General features: G+C 35.0%; 1 protein-coding gene across 1 annotated transcript in view; it reads left to right on the forward strand.

Annotated features, from left to right (window-relative positions):
- LOC109063025 (synaptotagmin-7-like) overlaps nucleotides 1-21,731 on the forward strand; it is a 100,997-nt gene that overhangs the window by 29,777 nt on the left and 49,489 nt on the right. Inside the window, 2 exon segments of the mRNA XM_042759494.1 lie at nucleotides 7,237-7,340; nucleotides 16,884-16,975. Of these exon segments, the coding sequence (XP_042615428.1) occupies nucleotides 7,237-7,340; nucleotides 16,884-16,975 (196 nt within the window).

Consider the following 21,731-nt stretch of genomic DNA (forward strand, 5'->3'; position numbering starts at 1 on the left):
TAAGTAAACACTAATTAAAAATATTCATAAAATCTATACTATTAAAATATTAATGAAAAACTCACTTTCACTTTCAATAATTCACTTTTTTCCTCAATAATTTTTAATAACAGTTTTTTCATGAAAATACCATAAAATCATTTTACTTTTTAAAACATTTGCATGAAATCAAATAAATGTTAACTGAAATATTTTATTTGCCAAGAGGTTACCAAAGCAACATTTCTCGTTTTCATTTAGTTTATTAATTTGATGTGCTAAAATAACTACAACTAAAACGGAAATAAAAATTTGTGAAACTACATAATAAAAAAATTATGATAATTATAAATATGAAAAATGCAAAAAAAAAAAAAAGGTTGTTGTTATTATTATTAAGGGTGAATAAATAAAATAGTAAAAATAGCAGGCTGCTGTACACTATCACAAAAAAAAATTGATTGCTCCATTTTTTTTCTATCCATTTTTGTAATTTTTTCCCCAATATAAATGAAAAAATACATTAATTTACTCCAGTTTTTTTCATCTCCCAGTGATGAGAAATGCAGTTCCTCATATAGACACTGAGTTGATGGCACCAGCAGACAGCTGGATCTTTGGGGACCGCGCTGGGGGCAGAGTTAGCCTAAATAAGCCTCTTGACGTGCTGTGCAGACATGAAGGTCTGTGAATGGGCTCCAGTCTCTGCCGGCCCATCTGTAAGTAGGTTGCTGGAGACCCAGAGCGCCTGAACGCTGATGTCTCCTGCTGTTTGGGCGGCGCTCGCTTCTGACACGCTGTCAGGGTCCATGTTTTGGACCTGGTCCTTTGCCCTGTGATTCTTCCCGATCTTTAGCAGCCGATAAAGAAGTATCCCCCTCTGGCTTTTATCCTGTTTTGTCCGCAGTCTGCACTTTTTCTTTGATCAGATCAAAGTGGCCCCACTTCTCGCTGCAATTTAGCTGCTTTAAGGGCACTCACATCATTTGTTGATACATGGTTTACTAATAGCTTCCCTGTGGACCTGAAACCAGTGCTCAATCTGAAAGCATTGTTCTAGAATGTACTAATGCATTTCAACCACTGCACTTGAAGGTTGATTAGATCGTAATACATCATATTAATAATAAGTGAAGCCATTTGGATATGATACAGTATGGTGTGATACAATGATACAATACTACCTGAAATGGCTTTTGCATGTGAAGATAGATAGATAGATAGATAGATAGATAGATAGATAGATAGATAGATAGAATGATAATAGATAAAAATATATCTAATATATTGACATATGTTTGATCTATGATAGATAGATGTTTAATCATGTTTTTTTATGTTTTTTTTTTTTTTTTAAAGAAATGTCTTTTGCTTACCAAGGCTGCATTTAGGATAAAAGATACAGTAAAAACTGTAATATTCAGTTTTTGAAAGTGAAAAAGTATAAGTCTAATTGTAACTATATAACTGTAAAATGACGTTCCCAGAATTCACTGCATGACGTTTTGTTGTTGTTGTTGATGTTGTTGTTGTTGTTGTTGTTGTTGTTGTTGTTGTTGTTGTTGAAATAACTGGTTATTAGTTTTTTCTTATCATTTGTGTGCATTAGGGTTTTATCTTGCATCTTATGTTGTTAATGTTTAATGAATGTTTATTGCATTATTTCAGTATCCTTTATGTTACCATGATGGTGTTAAGTATCTGTGTGAATGACACTTTGCACAGATACTAGTACTTCAATATGTTGGTATATTAACATTGTATCAGTTAATGAAAGACTTCTTTTTTTTTACAGTAAATTTAAAAAATAATTACAAAGAAACTGCAAGTAACAGTGAATTAAAGATGAAATTCTGAAGTAGAAAAATTGAAATTCTATTTTCTTGCAAAACACTCTAATAATCTTTGTTTTATTTACAACTTCATAAAATATTTTTTATTAACAAGACATCCATAGGGGGCTCTCAGACAAGCGTCTAGACGATTGGTTTTCTACGACAGGGGAGCTAAAATACCTGTTTTTTGCCATCCAGGATGAGCAAGTATTGTAAGATTGGGCTTGTTCCAAAACAGTAAATGTTTATCAGCAGACACTGCAGAGGCCTAATGAGTTTTAATCATTCATCCTTGTTATTCTAATAGTTAATTTGTGTGGCTGAGGGAGTGAGATGCTTATAGACAAACAGCTGTAAATTACATAATTCTAATTTTTGGGTGAACTATTCCTTTAAATCACTTTATGTATACAATCATGTGTCTACTGTACATCATCAGCTGTGAAAGTTCGGCTGAAATCCGTCACTGTCTATCACTCAGTGCCATTATGCCCATTCAGACGTCCCATCACACACTGCTCTCATGGCTTTGCTTTGGATCTGACCACAAATAATCTTGTCAGTTCTTTGGCACAGCCCTGTCAGAATCTTTCCCGCCACTGCTTAAGAAATGTCCAATGAGACATGGCACGGCCCCATTTGTCACACGTTGCCATGACCCAAAATGCACCGGGCCACAGGGATGTTATTATTTGGGCCAGTGTCTCATAACAGACTTTATTAAGAGGTGAGGAGCAATTGTCATTCAGGGATTGGCTTGTGGTATATATGTAGTGTCATAACAAAACACAGATTAGAGACCGGGACTCAGAACTTAATTGAGAATGACTTTTAATTTCCCATTCAGTTTGTACATTTGAATTTGTATGTAAAGTAGAATTAAAAAAATAAAATAAAATTAATAAGAAGAAATTCTTATTCAAAAGTTTGAGGTCAGTCATTTTTGTGTGTGTGTGTTCACCAAGGATGCATAAAAATAAATAATTAAAAGTGACAGTAAACAGCACTACTGTTTTCAACATTGATAAAAACAAATGTTTATTGAGCAGCAAATCAGCATATTAGAATGATTTCTGAAGGATCATGTGACACTGAAGACTGGAGTAATGATGCTGAAAATTCAGCTTTGATCACAGGAATAAATAATATTTTTAATATATATCCAAATAGACAACAGCTATTTTAAGTTATATGATATTTATAAATTTTTTTACTTTATTTTGATCAAACAAATGAAGTCTTGGTGCATTCTTTTCTTTTAAAAACGTTGAAGAATCTTACAGATGCCAAACTCTTGAAAGGTAGTGTTAGGGGACGTTCACACAGAACACGTTTTTTCATTCCAGTTCGCTACTTTTCCATTCTTTTTCTATGTAAACACACACTAGACGGACACGCATGACCCTAGCTCTTGTGTCTCATGTCTTTTGCAGTGTCTCGCACATGAGCGCCGTGTTTTTAAGAAGCATTGTCAAGTTAAAGGGTATTTCAGATGCCCATTATCCGCAAGTTGATAAGATTCTTTAGGGTCTTCATGAAATGTCTGTAACATACTTCGGTTAAAATTCCTCAATTATCATGTAAAACAACACCCTTTTTACCTTTTCAAAAACAGCTCTGTTCACAGACCCATTTCGGTGCATGTCTCTTTAAATGATAATGAGTTACTGCTCACCCCGCCCCTCTCTTCCATTTTTTTGTGTATTCAGGGGTGCATTACCTTCAAAAACAAAACGAATCCACTGCATCCTCAGTTGCTCTGATGTCAGATTCATCTCAAAGACTCTTATGGTTACTTTTTCATCCATTTGCTTACGAGACTACAGCTGCTCAAACGTGGTGAAAATGGCAATCAGCATACAACTAAATGAGGGTGGAAATATGATGTTATGTGGTTGTGTCCACAAACTTCTAAGACACATTTATATGCAAACACCATGTAAAAGTTAATTTTGCATCCGATGTCCCCTTTAAAAGAATTTCAACTTTTACACGCAGCACCACTCATCAATGTCATAGTAATGATAGTAACATGGCAGAGGTGTTCTGTGTAGTGCTTTTTTTTTTTTATTCATTCCTAAGCGCTCCCTTTCATGTTTTTAGATGCAAAGACGTGTTCTGTGTGAACGGCCCCTAACTTTAATTTCTAACCAGAAATACAAATTTTGACAAAAAGCGAGTCAAAAAGCCTTGTTTGAAAGTTTTGAAAAACAAAAATGTTTATTGTTTATTAGTCTACATTCCTTTTCCTGTAATTCCAGTTTAACTTCTTTTATAGTATGGCCAATTTACTTCAAATTCACACTTATTAATGAAACAGGAGCCAGTTTTTCAGCTCTGAATTTTGCCTTGTCAGAGTAATCATTCAAATCTGTCTCGGGTCATTTTCTGATCCTATTCTCTCGTCTTCTCCATATTGCTTCCTTTCTTCCCTCTCATTGTTTCTGCTTCTGAAAGGCCAGAAATGCTAGATAAAGTTGCTAATGGTGCAGTCAATGGGGAGTGATTTTTAGATATGACCCCTCAGAGACACTTGAGACCAGAAGGGGCTTCTCGTCTTTCACAGTACAATGAGTGTTACCAACACAATGAAGATATCCACAGGTGAATGCAAATGTCCACAGGAATGAAGCTGAAATTCACTATGATCATCTGTTTTCCCCCAATGCTTTCTTTCAGTTTCACACTATTATTGAAAAATAATTGATAATTTATTTTCCCCATACAGGATTTTAATTTTGGTGTGATCCATTTCAGATAAAATGCTTCCCAAATCAGTAAATAAATGAATGAATACAATTAAAAAGTGCTCATTATCTGAGACCTGTACCACTAATACACCTTTATTATTTTATTTTATTTTATTTTATTTTATTTTATTTTATTTTATTTTATTTTATTTTATTTTTATAACAGTTTTCTTCATCACTCATTTGCTGGTTTTTGTTTTATTTGTTATTGTATTTTTGTACTTTGTATGCTTTTATTATTTATATTCTTTTATAAAGCTTGTTTCTTCATGATTTTGTACTAGACCTTCATTGCTTATACAATATTTTTTTCTTTTCTTTTTTCTTTTCTTTTTGTTTTATTCTTTTTGTAAAGCATGTTCCTTTAGGATTTTTACTATTACACACTATTTTAATTTTTTAAGCACATTTCTTCATTTCCAATAAAAATACCTAAAAAAAAGGTAACTTTATTTACTTGCATAAAATAGCTATATATAATATACTGAGACTTGTTTTAAGACAATACATCTTGAAATAAGTAAATTTTTCTTACCTTAAGTTTGTTATTTTACACAGTTTAACTTCTAAATGTATCTTGTATAAGGCTGTTGAGAAGTTTGTACTGGAAAAACAAGAAATAAATACTAATTACTAAAGCTTTTTTATTGTCTTTTTTCTCAGTGCAGTGCAGTCAGGCGGTTTCTTCTCGTTTTAGGTGAGCGGTTCATAGCTAGGATGTGAATCAGACTTTATACTGTAAGTCAGACGTCTGGCTACACAAGACTAATAATCTGATACCATTAAATAAAAAGATAACCTCAGCACACACTCTCTCTCGCACACATTTATCTCCTCTTTCTCCTCTCACTGTAATTTTCCTCATTTTTATATTTCTTAGAGGCATTATAAAATCATTTATCCTGCTCCCTTCTGCCCCCTTTCTGACAGAATCTCTACGGCTCTTTTTCTTTTTTTGTTCCACAATATATATTATTTCCTCTTTTTCCTCGCCCTCTCAATTACCAGATTACTGTCAGATTTTCTCTCACTTTTTTGATCTAAAGTATTACCCTTCCAAACTTTTCAACTGTGCTTCTAAACACCAGTTTCAAAAGGAAATAAGAAAGAGGTGATCACTTTCTTTCAGAGCTCTTCCATTTTGCTGGTCTTCAACACCACGTCTCCTCATCTTCCACCTAAATCTCCTCGGCTCTGAAAGTCTCACGGACATGCTGTGACTCAGACCTCACCTAAACTCTCATGACGGGGTCAGTTCGGTTGTATTGGACCAGACTGTAATATATTTCACATGTTTTAGTCATTTTAACTGGATTACACGGCTGCTCTCCGTTCTGCACATCTCAGTGAAAATGAATCACTCTTCTGAGCAGCTGCCTGCGTTTTATTTCACCGCCCCCCTTTCACTTCACTACTGCCCCAGAGAAATCAATTTCTGTCCTTCAAAAAAAGTTTTGTTACCTAATTAAAAAATGCCAATGGGGCAGTATAGTACAGGTCAGCCTAATCAAATAATGAATTAGATGTGCCCCCATGCCTAATAAACATTTATTAGCATAGATTATTTTTATTTTATTATAAAGCATGTTTTTTTAGGATTTGTATTTAAGGCATTTGTGACCCTGGACCACAAAACCAGTCTTAAGTCACTGGGTATATTTTTAGCAAAAGCCAAAAAAAAAAAAAAACATTGTATGGGTCAAAATTATTGATTTTTCTTTTATGCCAAAAATCATAGCTTATTTATTCAGCTTTCAGATGATGTATAAATCTCAGTTTAGTGAAATTGATCCTTATGACTAGTTTTGTGGTCCAGGGTAACATTTATCACTCACATGCATTTTATTGTTATTATTATTTTTATTATTATTCTTTTAGTTTTTATACTTTATATTCTTTTATTATTAAATATGTGTATTCAGGATTTTGTACATGAGGCCTTCATCATTCATGCAATATTTTAATATTTTTTTAAACCATGTTTCTTCATTATGTATGTAATTTAATACTCATATGCTAAGTTTTTAATTGTATTTATTATTTTTATTATTTTAATTATATTCTTTTATTAAGCATGCTTTAGGATTTTGTACTTGAGGCCTCCATCACTCATACAATATTTAATTCAATTTGTTTTATTATTTTATTATAGAGCATATTTCTTTAGAATTTTATTTGAGACCTTCACTCAAATGCTATTTTATTTATAGAGCATGTTTCTTCTATGTACTTCATCACGCATACACTTTTTTCATATTTATTTTATTTTTTAGAGCATGTTTCTTTATGATATAGTATCTCACTCATACTATTTAATTTTTTTATTTCATTTAAGTTTTATATTATTTTATTATAAATCATTATAAAACACTTGAGAGCATTATAACTCATATGCAATAATTTGACAGATGTTTTTTTTTTTTTGAGATTTTGAAATGTTTTTTAGGATATACATGCCTGAGAAAGCTGTGAGTCACTTAGTCAACTCTGTGTGCCACATAAATAGCACCATGCACTCTCAATTGTTTCCAAGAGAGTTTGACATTAGCATGTTGGTAAGCTAGTGACATGACTCAGATTGAAAAAATGTGTTAACGAAAAGTTAACAGCAACATGCAGAGTGAATGCATTAACTTTAACAGCTCTAACGTTAAGCAATCGTCTCTCTGCAGGTTCTTTGTCTCTGAGTGTGTTCCTGGTATCGGTGGGTTTAACAGTGTGTGTCGTGTGGCTGGTGGCGCTATGCGGGGTCTGTGGATGGTGTCAACGCAAATTGGTGAGTGATGGCACTTCCTGCACAGGAAGTTTACATATCATCAAGTTTGAAATTTAAACATACTATATCTGTGTTGGGTGCTCAGTTGTAAAATAGAAGAAAATAGGGAGTTGCCTTGGGGTCATCTAATTATTTTTGTTTGCCATTTCCACAATTTGGTGTTCTGCACACAAATAGATTGATGAAAAACTAAAAACGCAATGGAAGGATTTAACAGCGTATTGTTAGTATAGTAGCAGGAGGAGGGGGGCATGATGTGCCCTCGTTTGTGTTTACATCAGACCTCCATACAGATAGTCTTTCAACAGTTGTAAATCTAATTTTCTGTCTGGATAATTAGCTGTTGAGCCTGTAGTTTTCTGTTCAGCCTCAGCCTCTGCAAAACAAGATTTGCCATTCAACTCGTGTAAAGCAATTCAGCGCAAGGCGGCCAAATGAGACTGAATGGTGAGGGAGGAAAGAACATGTATAAAGGAAAAAGAATAATTAGGCTAAATGATTTATATATAAACATGAAAATGAGATTACACCCACTTTTTGATTAATAGCCAGTTGATAAAAAGAATCCACAAACAAAATGAATCACCTGGGCTCACTTTAATTGAATTACGCTCTTCCCAAACGGATCACCTATTATTCAAAATTAATTACCTTTAACACATTTAATGTGTCACTTGTTTTTTGTCTAGTAGAGTAGCCGAATGTGGAGGCATCGTTTCACAACCGTGCATGCGTAATACAGAATCTATGTTTTCCATTCATCATCTGAGAGGAGTGATCAGTTTTGAGATGGTCAGCGCAGGCCAGACGGAGGAAATGTGAGGAGGAGTGAGAAGCAGACGGGAAGACTGCAGGGTGGCTAAAAAGAGATTTCAAGCTTTAATTACACTCAGTAATGGCTTCCCCACCACGTGCCCGGCCTGCGGGCATCTACCGTCTTCATGTTATTACAATGAGGGATTACAAATTCGCTTCTTGTTTTATTCGCTCATGCTATTCGGCTCATTTTCTTGAGCATTTTTTGCTCATCCTCTTTTGTCATTTCCAGACGTTGTATTTTTCAGTCTAAATCAGAATGTGATTGTTCTCTCATCCTCTGTTTTCATAGGCTGGTCTTAATTGCTGTTTGGTGACCATAAAATGATTAGCAAAATAGTTTTGTCATCAAAATAATGGTGTTTTCACACTATAGAGCTTTTGGTGTGGACCAGGCTCATCATTGAGGGGAAACTGGGAATGTTGTCCTGGGAGCTGGGAATCTGCAAAAGCTGTTCATTAATGCAAAATTACATATGTGACTGATTTCTAGAAGTGTGAATCTCATGAAAACATGTTGAGAAAAAAAGTGGGTGTCTCTTCTTAAGTGTGTCTTGCTAAGTTTAATTTCTTTGCTAGAATTATATTTATTCTAATAACACACTTTTTGCATAATTGACATTTACTGCTTTTATAGTTCATCTTGTCTCTTTGGTAAACAAGTTAAATGTCATATTGTTTTTTTTTATTTATTTTTTTAAATATTTTAAGATTGTAAGGTTGTGAGTAAAACAATACAATCTATAAGTAACATATTTGAAAAGTAGGAAAAATACATGAAGGCAGGTTTTGAATGTTATTGTTTAATTGTGTATGGTTTATATATTGTTATAAATTTATTTACAATTTTGAATGAGCTTTTATTTGTATATTTTTATTATTTTATATTTTTAGATATATTTCTATTTATTTTTATGTTTAGTGTATTTTTATTTCAGTTTGAATTTTGGCAATTTTAGTACTTGAACTTAAATGCATTATTTCATGAAATACATTTCATATATATTGTATTTTTTAGTTGCCAAGACAGCATTTTTGTATTTTTGTAAATTGTAAAAAAAAATAATAATAATCTGTTAGTTTTAATAAAAATAAAAGTCCTGGGAAATAAAAGTCCTGTTGAAGAAAGACCCAGTTTTATTCAAATCAACAAAATTAAAGGCATTACAAAGGTATGTATGAATTCTACATATTATTTATTTATTTACATTGGCACATTGCGTTGATTTATTTATTACTGACATTTTTTTTGTATTTATTTATTTTTTTGCATGGCAATAATGACAAATTGAGGGTAAAATGTGCTTGATTGTCAAGTAAAAAATATCACAATCCAAAAAACGTAAGTGTAAGTGATTTCCTTGGTTCAAGCAAAAAGTAATTTTTTCTTTCACCTGTGCCAACATCAGCCATGAGTCGTCCTGATACAAACTCCTTTACAAACAGACTTTGACTGTTGCTGTAAATAAGGATTAGTGTTTTTGGTTTAATGAAAGTGTCTGTGGTCAGTCTTTTGATCAGCAGAAGCAGAACTGATCTTAATGAGTGAATAAGATGGGATGTGTTATGTAAGGCTGCACAGAGAGAGTCTCTCTGGCCTTTTTGTTTCTCATACCTCATACTGCCGCGCTGCAGGGCTCACTAATGATTCATATGTTTTTTTGCCCACAACACCCCACGCTCTGCTCCGCTCCGACAGACTGCATGCACTCTCCTTCTCCCAAATAGATTTGACAGTGCTGGGCGGTTTCAGGTCAAGACTACAAAGTTTCTCTCTGTCTGATCCAGTTCTGAATCTGGAGAAGCTGAGGCTCTGTGGAGAGATTAGAGATCAGCATGTTGAATTGTACAGAAAGTTCGCCGAAGTTAATGTCTGGAATGATTTTATTTCATTTCAAATGTTGTACATTCATAATGTGAGAAGGTCTGTTTTTTCTTTTTTTTCTTTTCTGTTTTTATTTATTTCCTGCCTTTCAACCCTTCCATCCATGTTCACATCCATGACTTGTGATGACTTGTTTTCAGTTTGTGCTTATTATTTCTATCTATCTATCTATCTATCTATCTATCTATCTATCTATCTATCTATCTATCTATCTATCTGTCTGTCTATCTATCTATCTTATCTGTCTGTCTGTCTATCTGTCTGTCTGTCCGTCTGTCTGTCTGTCTGTCTGTCTGTCTGTCTGTCTGTCATTTCATCCATCCATCCTTCTGTCTGTCTATCCGTCTATCTATCCATCACTTATTGTGTTGTTCTCTCTCTAAATCCATCCATCCATCCATCATTATATCTATTATTCTGTCATTGTGTGTCCATTCTTTCATCCATCTATTATCCATCCTTCTCTCTCTCTCTCTCTCTCTCTCTCTCTATCTCTATCTATCTACTGTACATATATGTATCCGCTCATCCTTCTGCCTGTCTTTTTATCTATCTATCCATCTATCATTGTATGTATCATCCATCCATCTATCCATCCCTCTTTCTGTCTGTCTATTCTGTCCATCCCTCTTTCTGTCTGTCTTTATCTATTATTCTATCTGTCTGTCTATCCATCCATCCATCTTCCTATTGTTGTATGCATCCTTCCATCCATGCCTCTGTCTTTCCATCCATCATTCTATCATTCTGTCCAATCTTTCTTTCTATCATTGTATGCATCCATCCTTCTATCATTCTGTCTATCATCTATCTATCCATCTATCAATCTTTCTGTGTATCTGTGTATCATTCTGTCATTGTCAGCTCATCACTCATTCTATCAAACATCATTTCATTTATCATATTTATGTTGGTAGTTACTTGTCCATCTCTCTTTGTCTAACACATTTCTTTCCGATATGACTGTTAGGGATCATTTTCACTAGTGAATCATGTAACAAAAGATGATGGAGAGAAATGCAGGTGAAGGAGTGTCAATGAGGAGATCTGAGGATGCTCTTCACATGTGAGAAAGACCACCTATGAAAGATCTCCTTCCTTCTTTCTGGCTTTCTCTTACGGACAGTCTCACTCTCTCTATCAGCCGATGATGTCATATTTCCCCATGCTCATTCGCCTTTCTTTTGTGATTGTAAATTCTGTTTGAAAACCCACTCCTAGTCTGCCTTTGCTGTTTTTCTCCTTGATTTTTTTCTTTCCCTTTTTTTTCACTCTTGATAGCGTACTCCATGCCTGTCAGAGATGTACACTAGCATTTCTTATCTTAAACAACTAATATATATATATATAATATATATATATATATATATATATATATATATATATATAATATATATATATGTATGTATATATATATATATGTAGGTATATATATATATATATATATATATATATATATATTATTTTTCATTTATGGGACCATTTATGGGACCAAAACAGAAACTGAATATCATTTATCTGTTATTTTAGTTTTTGCATTTAGTATTAATCTTAAATTCAACATGAAACAATAATGACCTCTATTTACTTTAATACATGTTCTTGTGCATACAGTAATTAATGCAAGTGCAACTGTTTAATTTTTTTTTAAAACGTAATACATGCATAATAATCTCTAAAACTCTAAAACACCCCAATTTATGCAAGAAAGATTTCATGGATTTTAAGATTTAAATGTGGTTATATTGTTCAGTCCAATAAGCGATAGTCAACTGTACAGCCAGCTTTGATTCATTTCACAGTCTCTCTGAGCAGTCTTTGTTTTAACTCTAAAATAGTATAGCTGGATGTGAAGTTGACCCGGTGTTAATGAGCAGGATAATATGCATGAGACCAGCTATTCTTCATTAATTTTAATTGTATGTTCTTCATGCAAATTGACCTTACACTGGCAGAACTACACACCAAGCAATTTCCAGTACTGCTTGTACTTTTGTCATTTCAAAGCCAAAGGTCTTTCAAAGGCAAAAGCGGTGAGTTACAGTATCTCTCATAGTGTCAGGAATATGAACTGTCTGTGCTGTGTTTTCCCTCCCCATGTGCTCTGTGACCCAGTTTCTCTCTCGCTGATTGTTCATTTGATTCTGATGTGTCTTGTTCTAGTCCTAATCACCCCATGTATTTTAGTTCCAGTCTGTGCGTTACTTCTTTGTCTGGTCGACTATGTTGTGTCCATGTGTCTTCTCCTGTTCCCTGTGTTTTTGGATCTATTGAAGACTGTTTCGAGTATCCAGGTCTCCGTCGTTCCTCTCTGACACAGCCCATGACACATAGATGTATAATCATAGTTTTGCAGAATTGTAATTTAAGGATTTGGGATAAAAAAAATTTTAAATAAAAAAGGTCAATAAGGTCAGAGGACCTCTGTAGGTGTTAGTAACACATTGTATTTTTCTGTGTGAATTAACAAAAATGTTAGTATACACTAGACATGACATGAAATTAATATTTAATTGTTGAATTAGCTCAAATTTTTGTATTCAATTTATATACTGTATATTTAATTTTTTGCTAAATTTTACAGCATTTTAAAAAAAATTATGGGTCATGGTGGAAGAGCACTTTATAGCTCTAATTTGTTCAATATATGATATAGTTTGTATATTTAAATTTGGTAAATATTTATTTTCATTTTTTCCTATATTTTAATATTAATTTATCATTTTTAATTTCATTTAAATTTTATCATTCATTTTATTAATTTCAATTAAAAGAAATGTTAAAATGATTATAGATATTTAATAATAATTTTATTAATATATTAATTATAAATATTTAATAATATTTGAAGTAATTTGATATAATTTATTATTTGATAAATTAATTCTTAATTTCAATTTTAATATTTATCTGTAAACCAGGGTTATAGGTAACTAAAACCATAAAAAAAAATTCATTACTTGAAATTAACATTAACAATATGTATGTGTATGTTTGCTATTTGCAAACTTGCAACGCAACAAAAAGCAACATTTTCTCATTTTCATTTAACTTAAGTTTAACTTGCACTAAAAATAAATGAACTGAAATAAAAATTTAAAACTATATAAACCTGTTTTTAAAACATGCAACAAAATTAGTACAATTTTAACATAAAGGTGTAATATGATGTTGCTAAAAAGAACAATATTTCATGTATTTGGTGTAATGCAATGTGTTTATGCGATTTAAGGTTCAAAAAACACATTATTTTCCATATAATGTACATTATTGTTTCTCCTCTATGCCCAACCTTTCTGAAACGCGTCAATTTTTAAAAGCTCACCGTTCTGAAAAAGCGAGGTGTGCTTTGATTGGCCAGCTATCCAGTGCTTTGTGATTGGCCGAATGCCTCAAGTGTGTGATGAAAATGTTATGCCTCTTAACATACTATGCCATGTCCCAGGCCAGCAGCACAAGATTCAGTCCAGCAGCTCCGCTCGTGCACATCCCATCATCGGTTCTCTTTTAGCAATTCAGTCAATGTACTGGTAGGAGTAACTGAATAACTTGTTTATGTCGCGTTAGAGGGAGTGTAAGGCACATTTATAAACCAAATAACTTAAGTAATTTGTGGATTAGAGCGTACTGGAGACAAACCGTTTCAAACGATTCAGTTCGATTTGGTGAACTGGTTCGACCGGTTCACTAAGAAGATCCAGTTAAATAGAAAGATTTGTTCGCAATCCGGACATCACTAGATGAGACAAAATCAATAAAACCCATTACAAACGAGGCATTTGTTGTCCAGTGGATACATAATTACTGATTATAATGACTTATACTGTCTTTTTACGCCTTGCGTTGCTTATCTCACTGTGTAAACATAAAACCATGTCTGTATTTGTGATTTGAGAAACAACAAGCCTACTATACTGCTAAAAACTCGCGTTTGAATAATCATTGGCAAATTATTTAAATATAAAAATTTACTTACAGGCTGTGAGTCAGAAGCGCCAGACTGTCCTTGCTATGTTTGAACTGCCCAACATTATAGAAACAGCCTTTGTGCACAGACACATTGTAGGCTACTGGTTCAGGAAACAGTCCTCATCCTCCATAAAATGCGCAGCACACATCTGAATATTTGGGTTGGACTGTTCTGGAACAGTGTTGAAATACAACTTAACCTCTGATTTCTTGTCGTGTCCTCTTTTTTTTGGAAGGACAAAGTAGTTTGTTTTTCTTTAAGAAAGAAACACAATGACTCGGGGCAGCGGCGACAACAGCGAGAATAAAAGTTACGCCTTCTTTCTTTGCGTGAACATTTGGGCGGCATTATGCAAATATTCCCACATTGTGACGTAGACGTGGGGGTGTGTTAGAATGAGCCATTTTAGAGGGGTGTCCTCATTTAGATGCAGCCCACCATCTCCCCACGGTTCACAGCATCAGCCCGAGCCCACCACTAACGGAGAGCCAGAGCCCGCCGCAACCGACAAGCCATCGCCTAAGAGAGCTACAGAGCTGAGGATCGCCACGGACCCGGAGGTCATGACGTCAGTCCAGGGGAAAGAGCTGGCTACAGAGCTCAGCACAAGGGAGAGAGCCACGCATGGTGTGAGCGTGGAGAGGAGCTCCACCCCCTGCACCATGGCTGAGGGTGAGCTGAGTATGGTGCGGCGAAAAGTGCCAAATCAAAGAGGAGAGGGCTCCAGTCAACGAATCACGTCCAGAGTGCCCTCCAGTGCCCGCTCCTAGAGAGCACCCTCCAGTGCCCGCTCCTCCAGAGTGCCATTCTGTTCCTGTGTTCAGACTAGAGGGGGCTCCCGATCCAGAGTTTAGTCCTGAATGCCCGGAGGCTCACAAATGCCAAACCTCCTGCCCACTCCTGCATCCTCCACCACTGTCGTCTGGCAGCCCCTCTGCTTGTTCTCGGCCCACCATCATTATAGTGTGAGCTCCGTGGGTCTGTCATCCTCCAGCGTCGCCATGGCTGGAGAATCCCTCACCTCCGCTTCCGAGGCCCAGACTCTGCCTTGGGCCTTAGACCCAGTGGCTCCACCCCTGGCCCCCCGGATCCTCGGCATCCGCCTGGCTCAAATTCTGCAATTCCAGTTCTAACTCATGTCTCCTAATGCAAATGAGCTCACTTGTGTCACAAATCACAAGATGTTTGTACCTGTGTATGAACACTCTTGTTTTGCTTCCTCTTTTGTTACCTTTAATTACATTGGTAGACAGATCATGGCAGAGGAGCGATTGCATGTTGGCAGGTGACGTAATTTAAATGCTCGAAACTGGCAGACTATTGCTGCACCCAGGCCAAGATGCTCCTCTCTCTTCCTCCCGTTCATATCATTTATCATCTCTTACACAACTGCTGGCGGCTGATGGCTTTGTAATGAATATTCCACCTGCAGAATCACTTTGAGATGGATTGGCCAATCAAGAGATGGTGGGGAGGAGTGCATCTTTGACAGACAGGATATGATGTAATTAGCCTTTATGTAATTGGTTGCATCGATCAGTACAGTTGTCTCAGTTGTCTGCCAAAAGCACGGCTGTTTGCATATGGTGCATTGTGGAAGCATATGAGTGTTTGCTCAAGTTGAACTGTGGTCCTTTGGCTCAAATGTCCATTGAAATGAAGCTTTTCAATTTCAGGCTTAACTATGCATGTGTGATTTTGTCTGAATGTGTGTTTACACAGTATTTGGCCACATTTGCCTGAGTCTCTATTTCATGTCTTTCATATATTTTCCTATCTAGACAGTGTTCCTAGGCATCACAGGCACATTCAAGAGTTCATTATCATTCAGTTCATAATAAATGTTATTTCATGGGTCATGGTGGACGAGCACTTTATTGCAAATTTAATTAATAAATGATATAGTAAAAAGCATATATATAAGCATATATTTGTGTGTGTGTGTGTGTGTGTGTGTGTGTGTGTGTGTGTGTGTGTGTGTGTGTGTGTGTGTGTATATATATATATATAAATATATATAATGTATTATTTTTCATCATTTTTTCCAATAAATATTAATTTAGATATTAAAATTTATTTATAAACCAGGGTTATTATAGTTAACTAAATTTGTTAAAAACATTTTCGTTAATTGCAATAAATAAGCATTAACTCTGTTTGACCACTTTAGCCTGACTCTTTATTTATTATTATTATTATATTTTACTATCTAGACAGTGTTCCTAGTCGTCAGTTTTATTTTGAATTTGGTCATGGTGGTTGAGCACTTTATTTCTTTAATTTATTCAATAAATGATATATATATATATATATATATATATATATATATATATATATATAAGATATCATTTATTGAATAAATTATATATATATATATATATATACAAAGATATACAAAGATTTCAAAGTTTCTACATTTCTTCACTCCTACTTGGAAAGAGTATCTAGAGCTTCTCAAGAATGGAGAAAATGTTAACTTTTGCAATGCATTCTGATATAGGCATCCACTTTTGCAGATCCAATTCACTGTATTCCTGCTTGATTAGACAGATTGACCTGCTCTTTCGACATCTTCAAAGTGCATCTTATGCCTTCCAATCCATCAAACACTCCATTAGAGCTTCTCTAGTGTGTAAACACCCCAAGGGTCTCAGACTTGTCATTAATATCTGCGTAAAACCCCTCTTTGGCTGTTGATGGTGTGTATTAGCTCTATCACTGCATCTGTCTAGCTGTACTGATTAATTAAACCGTGTGACTTGCAGCGGTTGCACAGAATTTGCTGAAATATGGCACTTGATGAAATTATATCAGGCAATCTTCCATTTCCCTTCCATGTGTTGTTCTCTCACATTTCTTTCTTTCTTTCTGAGGGATGAGGAATAAGCCGGGGGTGGAGACAGCGGGGACCCCAGACACGGTGTCTGTGTCGGGGAGAGGCCGAGGAGAAAATAAAGCCATCAAGTAGGTGCCTCCTGTAGGGCTTAACTATAGAGGTTAATGTCTCAATAATGAGAGGAAAATATTGATTCTTGTGCTACTCAAAGCTGTACGTAGAACTGAAAATCCAAAAGTCTGTGTTCAGAATGGAATACTGCACACTGCACAGTATATACTGGGTATATCAACACAAATTCACACACTGTGCACAGAAATATTTAGAGTAGCATGCTGTTTCAAGCATTGCCTACGTTGGAAAATAACAAACAGCAAATGTGTCATTCCTAACTGTGTTATTGATACACATATGTTTTAAACACGTTTCATATTCCCTCCTTATTTGTCATTTATTTAGGAGTGTTAACTGGTATTTATAGTTTCAGAAGTGTTATATTCGATTCTCACATCAGCTGTGGCATGTGTTGTGGTCAGTACTATGGACAACACTGGCTTGTTGTTTGCAAATATCAGAAAGCGCCTATGTTCTCATGTTCTGGCTAATGCCATACTACCATAAAAATGTCCTATTTGCAGTATGCCCTTTCTATGCTGTGCACAGTATGCAAATTTTCAGTAATAACAGAATCACAACATGGAAATACATTTGACCTGACCTTGAAATTTCCAAGTTATGAATGAAGCAGAAGTCATTTGTTTTTTCTATTTAAAATGAAGCCATTGTTAGTTAGGTTTTTAAAAATATTTTTTTAGACAAAAAAAAATTGATTTAAATGAGCTAAATAGAAGTTTTTATTTCTGTCAGTCATGTAATGTAGTAAGATTAGTTGACAGCAATGTAGTATACTACCATTTGAAATGTTTATTTTTGCACTTTTTGAAATACCTAATCTGTAATAATATAGGGTTGTGCAGTAAATCGGTACATATTGGATAAAATTGGATTTAAATAGGTTAATACCAGGGTTAAGATAGATAGATAGATAGATAGATAGATAGATAGATAGATAGATAGATAGATAGATAGATAGATAGATAGATAGATAGATAGATTTTGTATGTTCCCATTTCATAATATGCAAATCCATTATGCATATTCAGTTCATACTGAGGTATCAATTTGCTATCAATACTGAGGAACCTGAACTGCTACCAGACCCAAAATATTGGTATCAGGCCAACTCTAAAGCCATTTTCATTCTTAACACAGGCAGTGTTTCTGAGCAAACCACAGAAATAACCTCAACACACTTTAAAAATATAGTAAGTGTGTTTGTGAAATGATGGCTTTCACACACTTGATGATGTTTAGGTCAGCAGTGTAAAGCAGCACACTTCCAGCAATAATCCACTTGGAGCACTTGCTCTGGTAACTTCTGCAGCCTGAATATTAATCAGGCTATGCTCTAATTAGACACCAATGCAGCTCGCAGCAGATGGATACTGTTTTTATATCTGTACAAGAGGCCAGACAGCTAATCACCTGTGACTGCACAAGGGCAGGGAGAGCCGTTCCGCCGCACACTTTATTGTATTTCTCAAACTCGAACGAGACATTTAGATTTTTTTTTATTGAAGGAGGAGAGGAGCCCACAACACCAGTGTGGAACGTTTACATGCATTACGATACTTAACTGTATGATCGAGTTTTAATTTCATGTTAAAATAAAACAAAAATCTATGATTTTGAGAATGAAGTCATAACAGTACCAGAAACTACTGTAAATAATTGTAAAATGATTTAAAAAAATAAGAATATTTTATTGTCATTATATTTTGTCATTATCTTTCATTATTATTGTCATTATGTTATTATATTTTATAATGTGCTCTTTTTATTTGATTTTATTTTATATATATATAATATTTAAAAAAAAAATTGTTTTCAATTGAGCACATTTAATCTCCCTATTTCTCAGTACCCCAATGTAAAAATGTAAAATTATATATATTTATTTATGAATATATGAATTAATTATATATATATATATATATATATAATTCATATAATTCATATATTCATAAATTATATATATTTATTTATGAATATTATGATTTATATGAATTAATTATATATATATCTATATATATATATATATATATATATATATATATATATATATATATATATATATATATATATATATATATATACATTTATGACTTACAACTAATAACATAAGTTTTGAGATTAAAATAGTAATATTGTAAGAATATTATGAAACTCAAAGGCCTATTTTAAAATTATTCTCAAAACATTTGACTTACCTAACTTTGTGACAGTTACTTAAAGTATTACCAACCAGATGGTGAGTAAATAAGTAAACAAGTTATTAGCCAGTTGGTGCAAATATAAGTTATTTTATGTGTCTCTTATGTGTGTGTGTGTGTGCGTGTGTATGTGTGTGTGTGCGCGTGCGTGCGTGCGTGTGTGTGTGTGTGTGTGTGTGTGTGTGTGTGTGTGTGTGTGCATGTGTGTGTGCGTATTTGTGTCTGTTGTAAATCAATTAGTACCTGGACCAACTCCAATCTTTTCAGAGTTTTATTATCATATTAAATGCCTGCATCGACCCAAATTAAATATTAAATAGGAGATTCATTTATAAGGCTTGGAGTTTTAATAGAAACCAATCAGACATTGTCAGAACAGATGAAAGTACCAAACATCACATCTGGCAGTGTTTAAGTCACAGTCCAGTCCATTTGAAAATGTACTTTATTTCTAACTTAATTTCTTTCTAATGTGGATAATATGGAATTTGGAAAAATATTTTATGTATGTTACATAATGTGAGGCTTCATTCAGTTCTTTATTTGTTACTAATATCTTTTCTTGTGGTTTTTGGCCATCCATTATGTTTCAGATGAAATTATAAAACGATGAAATGAATGATGCACCTTAAGTATTTTCATTTAATTTTTTTTTTTTTTTGCCTAATTTACATGAAAACAACTATATTGTTTGATATACTATTATTACAGTATATATGACTTTTTAATGCTGCTCACCACTAATTGGGTGTTTTACATCTGATATGTCTTCTCCTTTCTGTATTCGTTGCTTCTGTTGTTTTTATAGAGATTAGAAGTTTGAAACTACAGTAGGCTATGAAAGACTCAGATCCAGTGTACTGACAGCACAGAATACATATGACTTTAAGTTGTTTGTGCAAAATATCCATCTCGAAACCCATTTAATCTCACCCTTTGAGCTATTTTTACATCGGCTCTTGTGTTTTTGCGTTTTAATCTTTTACTTTTTCAAGCCTTCATGCCACTTAAAAACACAAGAGCTCTGGAACGCTGTTAGACAAGCGAAAGCTTTTCTTAAAAAGTCTCTCTGTGGCTGGATCGTTCCACTCAGACAGTTACTGTAGTTTTACACCAGTGTTTTCTCTCTCTCCCTGGACTGTCTGTCTATCTGAACTCTGTTTCTGCACTTTTTTTTTCCTGTTTGACTCTTCCTGGAGGTACATTGTGTGGCTATTTCAGCTGTCTTTCTGTCTGTCCGCAGTGATCTTGACAGGGACTTTTGGGAATAACAATGGACAGCAGAATGTGCACAGCGGCTGGAGCTCCTAACCACCAAGGGTTCCCCTCCCATGTCCCCCTACGCCCCCACGGAGACCCTCGCCCACGCCCAAGTGAGTCTTGTTATACGGCGGTAAGGACCCCTTCTCTCTGCGCAGGCTTACGGAAACGGGGAATCCATTCAGTCTTCTCTGTGCTGGGCCTCCTTCCAGCGATCCTACTTTAGCTTATCCAGACTTACCTGTGTGTCGCATGAAACATACAAAGGTGATTCACAAAATAGTGTCTCACCATGTTTCACCCAAAACAGCAAAAGAAAAACCTGGGGAAAATTATATTTTTGCATGACGAAAAATTCAGCGCGCATGGGTAGGTGCGGGGTCAGGCATGGGAAGGTAGGAAGAGAGGTGGACAGCACTGGGTAGCGACCAGGGGAAAGGGTGGTGGGGGGGCCGGGTTTGAAAGTACGCAAACGCGGGGAAGGAATATAGTTGTGCAGGAAGCGGTACATATTGGAGAAAAAGTGTAGGGAAATAGGTAATCCAGGCTTAGAGAATATATATATGATAGATAGATAGAGAAGAGAGAAGACTACGGAGAATCAACTAGATAGATATGATGATAGATAGATAGATGATTTTGTAGGTTCCCATGTCATACACTATGCAAATCGCATTAGCTATGTCAGATTTCATACGGCGAGTAGCATTTGCATATCTCATCACTACGGAGGAACCTGACGGCTACCAGAACCCAAAATATTGGTATCAGCAACTCTAAACTCTAAAGCCATTTTCATCTCTTCACAGGCTGTTGTCTTTCTTATGAGCAAACCACAGAAATACCGCAACAGCACTTTGAACACTATAGTAAGTGTGTTTTGTGCGATGATGGCTGTCACACACTTGATGAGGTCTTTCAGTCAGCATGCGGAAGCGTCACATGTCCAGGCATAATCCACTTGGAGCCTGCTCTGGTAACTTACTGCAGCTGAATAGTAATCCAGGCCTATTGCTCTCATTACACCACTCAGCTCGCAGCAGATGTGATATCTGTTTTTTTTATATCTGTCCAACGAGGCTCGACAGCTAATCACGATGTGACTGCCAGCAAGAGTGCGGCAGGGTTGTGACAGTCCGTTTCCGTCCGCGCGCACACAGTATTGTCGTTTCTCAAACTCCGAACGAGACATATTAGATTTCTTTGGACTGAAGGGGAAGATCCCCCAAACACACCCGTGTGAGAACGTTTTCCCATCATCGTCTTTTCCCGATACTTAATCTTCTGTAGA

The sequence above is a fragment of the Cyprinus carpio genome, chromosome A7 (assembly GCF_018340385.1).
Source record: "Cyprinus carpio isolate SPL01 chromosome A7, ASM1834038v1, whole genome shotgun sequence".
Taxonomy (NCBI): Eukaryota; Metazoa; Chordata; class Actinopteri; order Cypriniformes; family Cyprinidae; genus Cyprinus; species Cyprinus carpio.